The 16,653-nt window shown below is 51.5% G+C and overlaps 1 protein-coding gene across 4 annotated transcripts in view; it reads right to left on the reverse strand.

Moving 5' to 3' along the window:
• Window positions 1–216: 216 nt before the first annotated feature.
• ADAMTS17 (ADAM metallopeptidase with thrombospondin type 1 motif 17) overlaps window positions 217–16,653 on the reverse strand; it is a 327,264-nt gene continuing 310,827 nt past the window's right edge. For all 4 annotated transcript variants that reach the window (XM_013060100.2, XM_045070851.1, XM_045070852.1 and 1 more), the window contains 2 exons: window positions 4,279–4,456; window positions 217–3,137 (listed from right to left, as the gene is read on the reverse strand). In XM_013060100.2, coding sequence (XP_012915554.2) covers window positions 2,968–3,137; window positions 4,279–4,456 — 348 coding nt within the window. In that variant the 3' untranslated portion in view covers window positions 217–2,967. The remainder of the gene's footprint in view (window positions 3,138–4,278; window positions 4,457–16,653) is intronic.

Below are 16,653 nucleotides of genomic sequence, written 5' to 3' on the forward strand. Positions count from 1 at the left end.
ACACCAGGGTGAGGCCCGGGACAGGATGATTTGTTAGTACTTGCTCAGGGAGATGCAGCCACTGGCCAGAACCGCATTAACCAGCAACTTCTGACATCGTCCCCAGCTGTGGTTGGGACACCATTCCAGGCATGCTATGGGGCCACTTGCAGGACAGGCCGCCCTCTGTCAGCCCTCGAGGACTGGTTTTTGTCTTTTACTTCACAGACAGCTTAATATTGTTATGGAAAAACATTTTATTAAAACATGTTCAACTCACTTCCAATGAAATGATTAATTTTTCATTTACAGTGGTGTCCAATGTTTGTCTTCTGTTTTTTTTTTTCTTTCAAAACCAGCACCAAAAAATAAAACAAAAATACCATGGGTACAGTACGTAATGTAAGTTAACTAATGGAAAATATATACATTTGACTCTGAAACGAAGAAAAGGGAGCAAAGCAATCATATTATTGCTGCCGAGGATCTTCCCTGTGTTCTGATAATATCAAGCCATGGTCAAGTGAGAGGGTTTCATTTGTACTCATGAAAGTAGCACCATAAGGTCATAAGACTCTGCAGTTAGTAACACATTTGTGCAATCAAAAAGGTACAGTACTCGAGTGACAGTACAGGGTAGTGTTAATAAAGAAACGTCACTGCTGTGATCACAGGGTTTCAATGTCTTCTGTACACAGTGGAAGAAGAGCACCAGGCTGGTTTCGCTAACATTGATCATTGCTTGTGCCATAAACAGAAGGCAGGCTGGGGAATTTCAGTGCCAGCGTGAGCTAAAAGAGGTCAGAAAGACACCAATGGGGGAACCAATGGGGTGTTTAATAAGAATCAAATCAAATCAATTATTTTGGATTTTGAAGGTGTGAGGCCCTGGCCAGATGCATCCAGTGGACACGGTCAAGGTAGCCAGTGGGGGGTAATTCAGAGGCACCAGGGAGAGGGCTCGCTTATGGGCTCACGCAACTTGGGTACAAGCGTGCGTATGAGCAAGAAGGCTTCCTGGCTTCCTTAGCTGGCCATCCTAGCTCTGCTCCTCAGGTTCCGAGGCTGCTACCTTTCTGAAGTTTTGGGGTGAAGCATAGCCCACTGGGGGCTAGGGAAACATGGAAGCCTAGCTCCCCATGAATTTGAAAGTTTTGTGGCAACGGGGTTTGGAGGGATTCTGTTGGTGCCCAAGCCTGAGTTGGGGAGGACAGCATCTTGCACAGGCCCTGGTGCAACCATTGGGGGAGCGGGGGTTACATTGCAGGGTGGATCACTCCATCCTGGCATTCTCTCAGTCCTTAACACAGCACCCAAGCAGGTTTCTCGAAACTTCTCATGATTCAAGTGGAACCGCACACATTTTTTGTCATCCCTATCACTTCTCTGTCTCTGGAATATGAAAAATCATACATTGAAACAGCCTTAAGCTAACCCTAACGTTGTGACATCATCAAAAACAAAAGCAGATACATAAACAGCACCAATAAGTCAGGAAGTCCTTGGAGATGACCCCAGGGAGACGGGCATACATGAGGCTTCCTGTCTGCAATCATGAAGGCGAAGGGGGTGTTTATCACGATAAAGTCCTTGAATGTAAGCACCCATCAAACACCCACCAAGTTGGTGAGTGAAACAGGCCTCTTGGCTTCTAGAGTCTTTCCCTTCCAGCTCCCAAAGTGGATGGGGTCCCATGGTCTTCTGTACTCTTGTCATTTGCCCAGGCTTCTGGAGAGGGTGCAGCTCTGCTTTGAGGGGCTGCAGCAGGGAAAGGCTTTCTTCATGCTTTTCTGAGAGTCATCCTTGCCTTACTAAAAAGATGGGTCAATGACAACAGTGTGACAATGCCAGGCCCCGCAAGGTCTGGGCTATGGGAAGGCATGGTGGTTGTGCCGCGATCCTTGCAAGGGGGTCCGTCCTCCATGTTCCTGGCACACCAGGCTGAGTGGCTTCTGGAGGAAACCAGGGTGAAGTAGCCAGAGGTTCTAGAAAGAATCAACTTCAGGTAGATAGCCAAGATCAACGGGAAGCCATTTGTAAGGTGCAAAGTTTTACGAAGCACTGCCTGGAGCAGAGGCCCCCAGAAGGCAGAGGGGCCATACGCCCCGGATGAAAGGTTCACCTTTATGCCAGGAAGCAGTCCCATCCCCCTAATTAACATACGTCCCATTTCATAGCACCTTAGAGAAAGACTTTTCTGTTTCCCAATGTGGTCGACTGTATAGAAATTAGATGCCTCCCCAAACCCAAACACTTCCAGAATATTCTTCCTGACACAGGTGGTATGCAGAATCACGTGGTCTTGGCATCCTTGGCTGACAGAGATTCAGACTGTCAGGGACAAGACCTCCAAGACAAGGCCCATGATCTAGAGAATGTGTTTTCAGAGATGGGCCGAGAGGCAAAGTTCTGATGCTCATGTGGTCAGGAAGGGCTCCGGCAGCCTGGGCCTCTCAGAAGCCCTTTGCAGAGGCTTGCTGACATCCATCCTTCTTTCCAGGGTGGTGCCAGCTTTCAGAATAAAGCCAGTTTTCATGTAAAATGTCTCCTTTCGGGGATAATCCCCCCGGCACATCAAGCACCGGGAATTCAAATGTCAAAAGAAAGCCAAGACAGAAGTGCACAGGGACGTCTCTTTCTTTTGACAACTGTCCATCAGAGGTGTTCCCTTTGAGGTACACAGACCCTTAGAAAGGACAATAATTTTGTGACTCACGCCTATTTCTTTCCTTACTGTAGAAAGCCATCCAGTGGCCATTAACAATATATTAAGTACAAAAGCGCTAACAGCAAACGTCAAGTCCACACTCCAGTTCTATAATGGTCGGATTCTTGGGACAGCCTCGTGGGTGAGTGGTGGTGTGCTCCAGGGGTGGGGGGGTGGGGCCGGCTGCAGGACTGGGGTGCTCTCAGGTGGGCGTTCAGCTTGCCATGTCATTAGCACGCAGGCCACGCGCTGCCACGCCGGGGGGGCCGCTGGGCCACGTGTCATGAGCTCAGCGATGGCGGAGGCGGCTGGCGCATCTTGTTTGCATAGAAGTCCCTGCACGTCTGGCAGCAGCGCTGGTACCACCGCATGTCCTGGCAGAGGTTTTTTTCTCGGATGACCCGGCAGTACACCGTCCACTGGTCCCGTGTGCATTTGTAGGTCAGGGCGGCTAAGGGTGTGGTGGGGGGGGAGAGAGAGCCCAGGGGTTACGGACGGCTTGGGTACATCCTGATGCATGCACAGAGAGGGCCCGTGGTCTGACTCTAGGGCTGCCCTCGCTCACACATATGCCTGAGCCCTGCATGGATGCGAGGAAACAGGCCCCCTGCCGGGGCCACGGGATGTCACTTTCTTCTACAGGGGATGCACTCCCGTGTCTAACCTGACCGCTTCGCAGGGAACGGTGGTCTGGCTGCTTCCTCAGGACAAGGGCACTGTGCACCCTGCTTCCCAGCTAAGTGGTATGCACTGTTGCTTTCTGGCCTAGGATGCCATCCCTGCTGGCATTTAGGAGACAGAATGACCTGGGGCAGTGGGCCTCAAAGGGCCACTGAAGCAGAAGCTAATGGCACAAGTGGTCTAAACCTCCTTCAGGGTCATCTTGTGGAGAGAAGTTCCTGCCAGAGGGAGATGTCTGAAGCGTATCAAAGAAGTTTGTGCACGCAGAGGCTGGGGGAATCCCTCTGCAAGCTCCAAGACCACCCCCACGTCTATGAAACAACTTAGAAGCCCCCCTCCTGGCTGCATTCCAACATTAGGGAACGGGGCTCTGGGTAGGAAAATATTCCTTTAGGGATTTCTATTTGGAGGAGGAGAGACTGTTAAAAGGAATCATTAAATTGGTGTTAAATGTCTCTCTTCTCCCTCCCATGCCACCGAATTCAAGACTACAACCCGCCAACACCTGCTTTCTTCTCGTGCATCAGCTTAAAGAAAATCCCATGTGCCCATCCCCAAGGTTTCGTGAATCACACCCCAGCTCCTTCATTTCTGGAAGAACGCACCTCCCCTTGCCCTCCTCATGCACAGGAGCCCCAAAACCTTATTGGGGGACCATCCTGTGTCCCTCACTGTTGGCAGAGGGACTAGCGGGTGCTTGCCATGTTGTGTTTGAGGTTGCTGCTTGCAGACAAAGAACAAAAGTCCATCTCTGAAACCTCTAACCTTCAACAGAGCTGACAAATGCTGGCCTCTCCAGTGCTGGGATCAGCCCCAAGGGGGGCGCTTTCTGGATTCTAGAACCCCTCCACAAGCAGGGACTAGCTGGCTGGGAGCAGCAGTGCCCTCCCCACCAGCCTGGGGCCACTCACCGAGGCGAGGGGAGGTGATGGTGTTCACGTTGATCTTGTCATTGCAGACCTCCTGGTGGCACTGTCTGTAGGCAGCGGGCTTCAAGAGGGCGGGGCACTCGTTGCCATGGCGCCCGGTGACCTTGTGCATACATTGTACCACGCGGGACTGCAGGCCCTTCCCACAGGTCGAGGAGCACTGCCAGAGATAGAGATGGTCTAAGCTGGGGGCCGAACCTGGGCCGAGTGGTTGTGACCATGGCTACAAGGAGCAGCGGCCCCTGTGCCTGGCCCCCGCATGTCATTCCCACGTGCTTGAAATAGTGCAGGACAAGGAGGCTTGGCTGCACACCAGCTGCCTGATAGACGCCTGTTTCAAGATGTTATGGACTGAATGTTCTTTGTCTCCCCAGATCCACATGTTGGAGCCCTAGCTTCCAATGGGTTGGTATTTTTTTGCGGGGGGGGGGCGGCTTGGGGAGGTAACTAGGTTTAGATGATGCTACGAGGGCAGAGCTTCCATGAAGAGATTAGGGTCCTTTTAAAAGAGGAAGAGAGACCAGAGACTGACTTTCCACCACTTGAGGACACAGTGACAAAGCAGTCATCTGCGAGCCAGGAAGTGGGCCCTCACCAAGAACCAAATTGGCCAGCACCTTGACTGTGGACTTCCCTGCCTCCAGAACTGTGAGAAATAAATGTCTGTTAAGCCGCTCATCTATGGTATTTTGTCTCGGCAGTCCAAGCAAAGACAAGATCGTTGCTAAAATATTGATTTATGAGGCTTGCATCTTACTTCCCACCCTTTCTACCCCTGTACCAAGCAGAAAGCTGGGCTTCCAAATTCTCCAGCTAGCAGACAAGACAGCTTGGTGGCACCCAGAAGGTGCTGGGCATGATGACCTCAGGCATCTCCCCCTGGCCTTGGATGTAGAGGCGAGCTCAGTCATGGGGGGGGGGTTGAATTTCCCCAAAGCCTGAAGAGTTGGGGCCCAAAATGAAGTAGAAGAAAAGGAAGTGCAACCTTCCATCCTGGAGTCACAGATTATTTGTGGCTCACAGTTTTAACTCAGACACCAAGGCCTGAGCTACTGGCATCTCCAGTCCTTGTAGACCTGGGTTTGCCAAACCAGCCCAGTTAGCTCGGCAGACATCCCAGGTTCCCACTGAGCACACTTGTTTGGACTTCCCCATATAGTTCCAGTCCTCCTCCTATCCCTCTCTGCACCCTTTTATAAAGTGTTCCACAGTGTTCTGCCAGCAACTCGGCCCCTCTGCCCTGATCCTGCCCTCCGAGCTCCTGGGCCCTTGCTGGCTCTCCCAGGAGCCCCAGGAACTCTCTCTCCGGAACTCTCTCTCTGATAAGCTGGTCTCCTCCATGGGGAGAGTCGGGTGCACAGGCGCATTCTCTCCACCTGGGGTCCCCTACCCACCCATGATTTATGGGGTTCTGAGAGCACTCTGCAAAACTTTAATAAAGCAAACACCTCTGGAGCCACAGCCCAGATGGAATTCATGCCGGCAGAGAGGGAAGCGGGGGTGTCCTCCGAACCCCACATAGAGTAGTGACACCAGGTTCCTTTGGATCATGTGCCCCTCTGTCTCCTCCCTGTCCGTCAGGCCTGACCTTGGCCCGTGCTGGAAGGAGGGCTGTCCTGGGGGCAGGGAGGGGGAAATCTGTGAGGAGTCACCAGGCACTGGATCAGTGGGAGACTGCCGGGACCAGCTACGACCAAGGGGACACGGTCTGCTCCCCAAAGTGCTTGTGCACACCCGGTGAATTCCTCTGCTTCCCAGTCTGACAAGTAGGATCTTGGTTGTTGGTTTTTGTTTTTGTTTACTTTTGTTTTGTATTTCTTACTTTAGAAGGGTTAGGAATCTTGAGGGAATAGTGCAGGGGGGCCCCAGTCTTTTCAAATCAAAAAAGAGGTGGGGAAGCCACAAGCAACCCTCCCTGTGGGCTGTGGCATGTTTGAGCCAGAACAGGCACCCTCCCCCGGAGGACGTGGCCAGCTCCAGGGGCCTCAACATTGTGTCTTCTTAACAGCCTATTTTCTAGATAAACGAGGGAGGGGTTTGACAATGGGGTACTCCTGGGACTCAGGAGTTAGCACTGGGACCCAGGGAAGTTTGAGGGGTGCTGAGGTGGAGGGATGAGGCCATATGACAAGGTCCCACCAACAGGATACCTGGAACATGGGAAGCCGGGATCTGTTGCAGGAATTTCCTGTTGTGCTTGTAAAAACCTCAATGTCCCAGACCAATCCATCTCTATAAGAGGCACCCAGAACTGAGAACCTCTGATTTATCTGGAACTTCTGCCCAGTGTCCTATGTAGAGTATAATGAGCTCTCTTTTCTTAACAACAAACCGGTGAGGATTCATATACAAAAATGTGTAATTAAGTAAGAGCGGACATCCAGCTATCACCCTGCTGAGTTTATACAGGTATGCTCGAATAAAAGGGGGAGATGGCTTTCACTCAAAATTATTCTTGGAAAAGACAAAGTTGCCATATACTTTAGTGAGAACAAAAGCTCTCACAGTTCAGGGGCAGGGATAAGGGGTGCCTTTAATTCTTTGTAGTGTGATCACTTGGGGAGCAAGAAAAAAAGAAGGAAGCAAAAGAAATGTAACTGTCTCCCGGAGGCATGACTCAAAATCACAAATGAGGAGGATGAGCTAAAAAAGATTTAAGAATCACTGAAAAGCAAGCTGGTAAGTGGTTATACAAAGAGCCTGGGATCCACACCAACAGAATGAAAGAAGGAAAAGCCTAAGGATCGTAACGTACTACGAAATCCCGAGGACGCGGAGCATGGCCATGCAAACGCAGAGCAAAGTCCCACAAACACAGCACTAAGTGACACCCCAGCTCACGAGGACCTGTCCAGCGAGAGCAGCGCTTACAGATTCCGGAAGAGGCGGCATCTCTGTGAACTCAGCGGGGACAAGTCCTATGCTGGCCAACGGGGGACCCAGAAGGTAGAGGGGGTGATAATGAGGGCAGACACAGCAAATGTTAGGTTGCACCTTATAAAACTGCTCACATGCACTCGTTTTTGACCCCGTACACCCAGCAGCTTCATCAGGTCTGACTTTATTACATGAAGAAAACTGGCACTATTTCTAAGTTAAAAGATAAGTATAAACCTTTAAATATGCATGGGTAATGACCTGAATGAATTACATATTTTAGGAAGGCGTTTGACCTGTCTGCCTCTACCATTACAGACTTTTATATGTCAAGTTGGTTGTAAAATTAAAAAAAACTTGCTTCCTGGGAAAATGGGATTACTGTGTACTTGGGACCTGGTATCTGCCTATTTAGCACTGGATTACGCACGTGGGGAAAAGAGGAATCTGCGTACTGATCTAGGGGCAACATCAACATTCCTTTTCTCATCAGATGTTGTCTTGGACTACAGGCCCTGGATCCACCTGGTGCAGGAGACACGTCAAGAAGGGAGAATTAGGAATTGAGTGTCTTCATACTCCTTCTAGGAGAGGGGCTCCTTCTGGGGTGGGACAGACAGTGGCTGGGGCCCCAGGAAACTGCACTGGTGAGTGGAGAAGGCTTCTGAAGCCGTGCTTTTCTCGCTCCCATGGCACCCCCTGACCACACAAGGTACCCAAGGCCCTGCCGGCTGGGCAGTCAGCCCAGCTGAGTCACTTCCTGACCAGCAACATCAGGAAGGGCTTCAATGTCTTTTGCAGGTGTCATTATTATGTATGTAAAAATCAAGGCAAGAACTCAATCCTGTGGGTCTATTCAAACCAAATGCAAAACTGACAAGGTCTCTGCCTGAAAATGATCGATGACCATTGTAAAACTCAGGTGTCTGGGGTTGCCCTTGAAAAATGATTTCCCCTCTGAAAGTTCTTAGTCTTGTTTCACAGGCTCTAAGGCCAGTTGGGGAGGAGGAGGGTGTGGGGGGGGGCAGGAAGGGAGTGTATTCATGACAGCCTTGTGTATACAGGTGGTGTGTCTGCTTGTCCCATGGGCTCACTTGTAAGGTTCCACAATAGTGTGGAACATTCCACAACAATCTTGAGGCTGCTGGCCACTGAGCTCAGTGGGGGGGTCACTGTTTGGGCCAACGTCACGTAGTAAGTGGCAGAGGAGGGACAGGACCCCAGTTGCCCCATTTCATGGACCAAATTCCATCTTCCTGTATGAATTATGGTTTGTACTGGATAGAGCCTCCATGTGAGCCAGGAAACAAGAAGTCAGGTTACTGCCCAGGTCCACCATCTTCCCTAGCACAGGGTCACTGGCTTTTAATTTTCCAGCCCGGAGAAAGAACTGGCCTGACATCCACAGGTAACCACACTCTCCTTGACTGGAGTCTTATTAGGGACAGAGCAGCAGGGGAAGAACAGACCTGTTAGCACACTCCATACCTCGGGCAAGTTACTTAATCTATCTGAGCCCCAGTTTCTTCATTTGTGGCTTGAGGATAATAAAATGTTCCTTGCAGAATAATTTTGATGATTAGAATAACTTGGAACAGGGGCACCTTGGTGGCTGTCATTAAGCATCTGCCCTTGGCTCAGGCCATGGTTTCAGGGCCCTGGGATTGAGTCCTGCATCGGGCTTCCTGCTTGGCAGGAAGCCTGCTTCTCCCTCTCCCACTCCCCCTGCTTGTGTTCCCTCTCTTGCTGTCTCTCTGTCAAATAAATAAATAAAATCTTAAAAAAACCCAAACAGAATAGTTTGGAATAAGTGAGCAGCAGTGAGGGAGCCGTCTGCAAGTGCTACTGTTATTATTAACAGTCAGTGCTTGGACAAGAGCAGAGAACCGACCAGAGAATCCCTGGAGCCCAGGAAAAGGCGCTGAGCCGCTTGCCTGCTGGCTTAGCTCTCTGGGGGGTTGGCCACACCCCACCACCAGGCCCCACAGGCAGGTGATCTGGCAGCTCAGCGAGATAACCTCCCGGAGCTGATCTGACCCTGAAAACGAACGAGACTGTAGACAAGTCTGAGGGGCTGCTTTCAATAGCAGCCCCTTGTAACCTGAGCTTGCTGCATTCGGGTTAACACAGGGGGCACAGACAAGGAATTCTGTCTCCTCCTGCCTCCCCTCCGCCTCAGCTTTAATTAAACAGGGAGGAGACCACAGTGTCTCCTGCTAGCGCTGGATTAGCCCCAAGCATCACTGTGAAGCCATTCTGGGACTTTTAAAAATCCCAGCAAACAGATCTATAAAAAACATATCTGGTCTTGTTGGAAGTCCTCTTTCACTGTGGGGTATTTTTTTCAGGTCGTTCATTACATTAACGTTTAATATGGCTCCCTGAGACTGGGGAAACAAAGAAACGAAGCAGTAATAAATCCAGCCGGGAAAGCTCCCCACCAGACGACCCAAAGGGAGGACAGCCCCTCACGTTCCCCCTCCCCAGCTGTGCACCACAGACAAGGCCTGGTGACCTGGCCCCCAGCCCCGGGCAGTCCCCCCGCTGGGATGGGGAGTAAAAGACACATGGGGGGGGGGGACTGTTCACTGGAAAAGCAATAAGAATGAAAATTCTAGCACCTGGGGAGCAAAAGACTTATGGCCAGAGAGAGAAATCTTTGACTTGGACATATCCATGGGCTCGTGGTATTCATTCGGGTGTGGCTGTGAACAAGAATTCCCTAAAAAACTGGGGAAGGCCTTTGGACTCTCGGACCCAAGTGACAGCGAGACATGGTGCAACGCTTCCTTGCCAGCTTCTTTGGGGGTGATGATGACGGTGGTGGTGGCAGCGATAACAGCAGTAGGAACAGCTGGACCCACCTTCTGCATGCCTACCATGTGCTGAGCCCTGGGCTTAATGTCACTCTTGTTAGACCTCATTTATCATCCCGCTAACAGTGGCTACGGCCAGGGCGGCGCTCAGAACATAGTAGGTGCACAGTAAACATGCATACACCACACTGGCTTTCAGAGAAGAGGAACAGGAGGCCCAGAGTATCCCTGCAGCTCCTCCCCAGTGACAGCTCCAGCCCCTTACCCCCCACCTCAACCTCCTCCAGGGCCACAGGGCTCCCCAGCAGGGAGGAACCGGGTCTCTGTCATCCCATGGTGGCCCAGCCTCGATGACATGCTCCTCTGCAGTGAGGTCTGCCTTCTCTTCAACTTCTCCCAGCTGTAAAATCACGACTATAAATAACACCAGATCCCAAAGCGGTGTTTTGAGAATTAGCTAAAGGAGGTCGTAAAAACCTCAGGAAGATGGCAACGCTGCAGGAATGTTCGATACTTGCTGGAGCCCAGGTTCCGACGGTGGCGGGGGCGGCCAGGCTTCCTCCCCGGCTCTGGGGTGAGCAGCAGAGCTGGCAAGGGGGGAGCCCTCACCGCCCCAGCGTGAAGGCCCCATGTTCTTGTGCTCTGCCGGGCAGGTTCGGCTCGCAGAGCCTGAGGCAGGGGTGGGGGAAGGGCAGACCCTCGTGCTAACTCCATTTTCTGCGGGTGTCTGAAAGGCACTTGGCTGGTGAAATGTCAAAAGCGCTTCAAAAGCATTTTTGACAGATTTCCCCCCAGACTTGGCATAAGCCGTGCAACCGTCGGAAGCTGTTGAAACCTGAAATAGCAGGTTTTAAACAGTAATGAAAATCCCCACTCTTTCCTCCAGCCTTGAAACTGGAAATGCTTTCTCAGACACACACACACACACACACACACACACCCCTTCAACTCATACTCCCTCTCAAACTGTTTTTCCTTCCTCTCCACAGCCTTAGCTTGAGGTTTCCCCAGTGTCTCTGAATTTGCAACCTGCTGACCTATAAATCCTGGCTGGGGTTCTACAGCCGGGGAGCCCCAAGGTCAAGGTGACCCCCGAAAACCCAAAAGGTCTGGTGATCCCAAGAGCTCCTGATTGTGCTCTGTGAGCCTGGGGCGCAGAGGACCCTGCAGGGCCACTGTCCCTGTCAGTCCTCAGGCAGGAGCTGTGATCACTCTGGTAGCTTAGCTCTCTCAGCCCGTTAGTGACTGTGTGAAAGGCCTTCCTTCCACTCCTGCTGGAGGAGGCTGGCCCAGGCGCTCTGCAAGCACTACAGCCTGCCTCCTGCCTCCTACGCACACCGTCACCATGTGCAGGCACCACTTTACAGGACCTGAGCCACATTCAAAAGGCTGTTGTAAGACATCAATATTTGATAGGCTCATGGAAGAAATGAGAGTCTGATGAGAGACAGCAGAGCAGGGATGTGGGACCTGTGTCCTCCTGACCACAAGCCCTGTTTGGGGGTCACCGATAGAGCATGTGTTCCATAGAGACAACAGCTTCTCTGATTCAACGGCAAGGTCCAGGTAGTGGCTAAAACCCAGGCTGCTGTGCAGGGGAGCGACACCTCTCTCTGATTCCTTGCTCCACACAAAGGCAGCTAGTTTGACAAAGGTTACTGGGTCAATGGAGGGACAGCAGGGCAACAGAGGGGACAGAGGCATCTGCTGTTAAACTATTAGCTCGCTTCCATGCAGGTACCTGTCCTGGCAATTTCCGGGGGCTCCCCTGCTCTATTGGAAGCTCATTTCTCTCAACTGAGCAGATATGGGCTCTAGACTTTTCTCCGGAACTCGGTTACCTGGTGGGAGGCTCTGTTCAGCCACACAAAATGTTCCACACCAAAGGGGTAGTCTGGCCTCTCCCTTCTGCCCCTGCTCTGAAAAGCAATGAAACGTGATGACCCTCCTTTCCCTGGGTGCTTATAATCCTATGAGTAACATCGAATGGAGGACTGGCTCTCTTATCTTCATGCAGAGTGCTGGCTGCCTGAGTGGTATGGCTTCACACAGTCCAGAAAAAGGTCCTGATACTGCTGATGCCTCACACACTTCCTCTCTGATGTACAAGTTTCTTTTTAATAAGGACTCAATTTTTTATTTCACAAATGAGGGCAGACAACAGGCAGGACCTCAGAGAGAGAGAGAGAGAGAACACTAAAGAGAGATTTATACTACAGTGTGAATGACTGATACAGAGCCCTTGGAGGAAAAGGTTGTGAGAGACAGGCAGATACCTGACTTTCTGATAAGCACATGCCTGTGATGGTTCGAGCTGCAGGCATCTTAGAATTCAGCTCCTCCATGTTTCAAGTTCACAATCTAAAGCCCTGACATTATTATGCACCTGAACAAAAGGTGGATTAAGAGTCAGAAGGCAGGGACCAAACTCTTAGCTCTGCCATTTTTTAATTGTGTGACCTTGGGGGGGGGGGAAAGCCACATCAGCACTGTGAGCCAGTTTCCTCATCTGTAAAACGGGGATGGGGCCAAATGAGATAATATGAGTGAATGTATTTTGTTAATTCTAAAGCACTAGGGGATGTCAGGGGCCACTACCACTGAGCCCAAAAGAAAGAGCATCACTCTCCACCAGCAACCCCATCCACAGCTGTCCAGGCAGAGGATGCCTGCGTCCCACAGCACAGTGTGCACACTGGACCAGGCGACTGAGTGTCATTGGCTAATGTCAATGACTAATGTCATTGGCTCCTTGTCGGTCCATACCTGGGCTGGGTCACTGTCCACTCTCATACCCCCTGACCAGGACAGGTCTAGCACGCTCTCTCCTAAGAAAAGGAGCTCAGGAAATGCTGCTTGAATCACAGAGACTTGGCTGCAGACCCCCAGCCTTGCAGAGTGGGGTGTGGGGTCAGGCCCCATCCAAGAAAGGAGGTGCAGGCTTTGGAAGTGGTGTAGGCTGAAGCACTTTCTGTAGCAAACCACTCTTGTTCTTGCTAAGGCCCTGGAGCTGAAAGCCCTGTCTCCCTGCCCAGAGCACAGGAAGGCATCTACCAGCTGTCTGAACAGCACGGGATAGCAAGGTAGGAGCGAGAGGCTCTCCCTGACTTCTTCCCTGGGGTGCGGCAGCCCAGAGGCTCTTGTGTGCTCACTCCTTCCCCTGACCTCCCAAGGCCTCTAGGAGGTGTTGTGATTTCCAGATCACAATCTGGGGCTCGGGTGTGAGGGGGCACACCTGGGGCCTGACTGAGGCCTTACAGTCAGACCAGCTCTCTTCCACGGGACCTCCAGTGGCACCAGGAAGTCAACGGTCCTTTGATCTCTTCAGTGAAAGGGAACGCCATACTCTTAACGCAGAGAGCCAATGGTTTTCTTTAAAAACACCATACATTACAATCCCTCCAGAATAATTTGTTTCTAATCAGAAACATCCCATCATCTCAGTGGTGATTAATGCCTCCGGTCTTGAAACTGAAACATCTCAACTCGTGATCAAAAGTCTCACTATTCTAGAAAGAAATGTGATTTCCTCCTCTCCCATTTTAAGTGACATCTCCCTGCCCCCAGGTCGAATACCCAGCATTTAGCGGGTGGAAACAATGATTTGCACAGATCTGGAAATAGCTGGTATCCCAGGAGGACAGGTCATTTTTCAAACATGGCAGAGAGTAATAATGCCCTCAGCAGGAATGGGAATGTGAGGATTGTCCCACGCAGGGGACCCAGGTTGGGGTTCAGCCATGTGCTGAGGCTGGGGGAGGGGCCTTGCCTCCCCACAGTTCTGGGTGCTGTTCTCAGGCACCCTCACCCAGCTACTGGAGAAGACTGGTGCCAGCCCCTTCCCAAGGGATGACTGGTCCTTCTTGCTTCGGTGGGGGCAGGACAGCACCTGAGGCATGTCCTTAGACTGGCCCGTCCATCACCTCCCTAGAGACATGCTAATCTTTCTCAATAGCACCTTGGGGCCAAGTAACAGGAGATTTCTTAGAAGCAAAATGTCAAAGTTTCTAGATCACTGAGGCTCTGACAGCCCTCAGAGTTCTATTGACTTTCCTTTTGGGCAGCTTGTTTGAAGCCTTCAAAGTCTGGCATGTGGTGGTTTGGGGGCTGGTTATAGAAGAGGATTTAAAAGTGTACCATGTGTGTGATGAGGGCACTGTCCACAAGCCGTGAAGCCAAGCTAAGAGGTCAATGGCAAAGCAAATATAGTCCAAACAAGTGTGAATATCAGGGTAACATTCATCCAGTGGAATCCACTTATGTTGGACAGTTGCCCAGTGAATGAGGACCAGGACCCCCCTGGGGAACTGTATCCTTTCCATTCTCCAGAGAAGAAATGGGGAAAAGCAACAGGCAGATTTTTAGAACTGTGCTGTACAGATCTCTGCACCTGGGGGAGGGGCAGCCCACCTGGTGATGGCAGTGGAGGAGGGAGTGGTGGCGAGGCCAACGGTCAGGGTGTGGTCCCCTGGTTCAGTTCTGTGTGGCCCCTGCCCCATCATGCTCGCTCCCAGTACATTTGTGCCTATACGGACTTCCAGTTCTGGGGCCAAGTTCTCACTTTGGGAGGTCAAGTCTTCCCTGGGCCCTAGCTCTGGCCAGACCTGCTGGGGACGGGGCAGCTGGAAGCATGGGAGAGCACGCCCCCCTTCCATGCTGAGTACTCTCCCTCTTGGCCCTGTGTGCACCAAGCCAGTGCCATCAGATACCAGCCCTGAATAGCAGCCGAGATCATCACAGGCCATCAAGCTGTCCTGTTTTTATGGCCAGGGGTCACTGATCAAGCTGGCTGTGCTGAAGAGTAGGCTCTGTGGCCTTCCAATGCCTTTCCAGAAAGCTGGGAGGCATTATTCACCATGGCCTGGCTAGTCAAGAGGCCGGCCAGCTAAGGGCTTGACCTCACTGGTGAACCTGGTGGGAGAGGGAGTTTGCTGGATGGCAAACCAGCCTCCGCAGCCAAGGAGGGGCGCTTGAACAATGGAGGAGGGCGAGTGGGGTAGCATGGTGTTGGGCCTCTCAGGTATGACTTACATTCATATCCTGGGGTTCTGTACCTCCCCACACCAGGAAGTTCAGGGTGTTAAGAAAACCGAAGTGTCCATCTGGTTTTCGAAACCAGAATGGTGAGGCTCGAGAAGGCCAGGCTCTGGAGAGCTGATGACCGTCTGTGGGACATGCTGTGGCTCAAAAGTACCATCATAAGGCCTCCGGAGCGCTTCTCCATGTGGCCTGAGCTCTGACTAGTGGTTCAGGAGCTTGGACTCTGGCAGAGGGGTATAGGCCAGTCCCTTCATCTCTGAGCATCTACTGACTCTTCTAGAAAACAGGACTAAGGACCTGGCTGGAGAGCACAGGTGCAGGGGTAGACCTCAAACAGAAAACTACGCAAGGTGCCTCATACTCTGGTGGCTGCACATGGCCCAGGGACATCTGTGACCATGGAAGTCCCCCTTCACTAGCACAGGTGACATGTGGGGTGTGACCACAGGACCCTTCTAATTCCTTGGGTAGAATGACAGCTTTGTTCCAATCCACACCTGGATATTTGGAGTCTGGACAATGGTCTTCTGCCTCTTACTATGTTGGAGAGCTCCCCTTCCATGTCTTCTGACAATTCTGACACCTATGTGAACCTGATACCTATGATGCCTAGTCTACAAGAAAACTCCCAAGTGTTTTCTTGTAGACTAGAACCCAAACTGTTGAGAGCTCGCTTCCATTTGGCTGGGCCTTTGGGATACACTGGTGACCTTTCTCAAGCTGGGTCTGACGCCCTTGTCTAGGAGACATTTCTTGGCACGGTTGTATAAAAGGCTGGGCCCTCTGATTGATAAGACAAAGTCAGATGAGGTCAGAACAGGTTAGTCCTGGGGACTGTGCCTCACCACAGTGTAAACACTGGGTGCTGGGTTTGGGGCTGAGATGTCCAAGAGCTACTCACACTTACTATAATGCCTTGATAGCTCCGAGCATCTCTGAGAAACAGGCAGGGCCAGTGTTAATGAGTCTCTGTTCCAGAGATAAAGAGAATGAGGGCCAGAGAGGTTAAGATTTGTTAAACGGTGCGACAGAGCTGTAACTCAGCCCCTTGATGCCTCGAGTCCCTGGACTCCAGCTTCTAATGGCATTTTTGCAAGGCCCTTGAAGTGAAGTTCAAGTGAGGCCTTCCTCCAATGGAAGACACATCCTGGCAACTCCATCCTAAATGTTATTACATCCACGCAGAAACTGGACTGTCGGCCCTGGTTCTATTGCTCTGGTCAGATCTACTGATCAGGGAGTAAATAAAAAGGAGGTGTTTTTGGTCTTCCCCAAATTTGCAGTTATCCAGAGGCTGCATTTTAGCACAGCTGGCAAACTGAAACCTGACCTATTTGGCTTTTATGTCCTCCAGGGGCTTGGAGGAGACTGTATGCTCACTTGCAGGAAGGTGGCATTTCTGCAAGGCCTGGTCTGGATAAGTCTTGCTTTCCAATGACCAAACCATCTCTCCTTCCACAAAGCAGAGGCAGAAAGCAAATTATTGTCTGGACCAGGCAGCTAAAGCAAAACATAGAGTGGCTGGAGGAGTGTGAGGGGCTGGAGTGCCCCTTCCTGGGGAAAGGTGCCAGGCCTGCTTGGCCCCAGGTCATGGTGGCCAAGCAAGGACACAGGCCACACTGCC

Source organism: Mustela putorius, unplaced genomic scaffold (genome assembly GCF_011764305.1).
Source record: "Mustela putorius furo isolate JIRA1106 unplaced genomic scaffold, ASM1176430v1.1 tig00003972_pilon_pilon_pilon, whole genome shotgun sequence".
Classification (NCBI taxonomy): domain Eukaryota; kingdom Metazoa; phylum Chordata; class Mammalia; order Carnivora; family Mustelidae; genus Mustela; species Mustela putorius.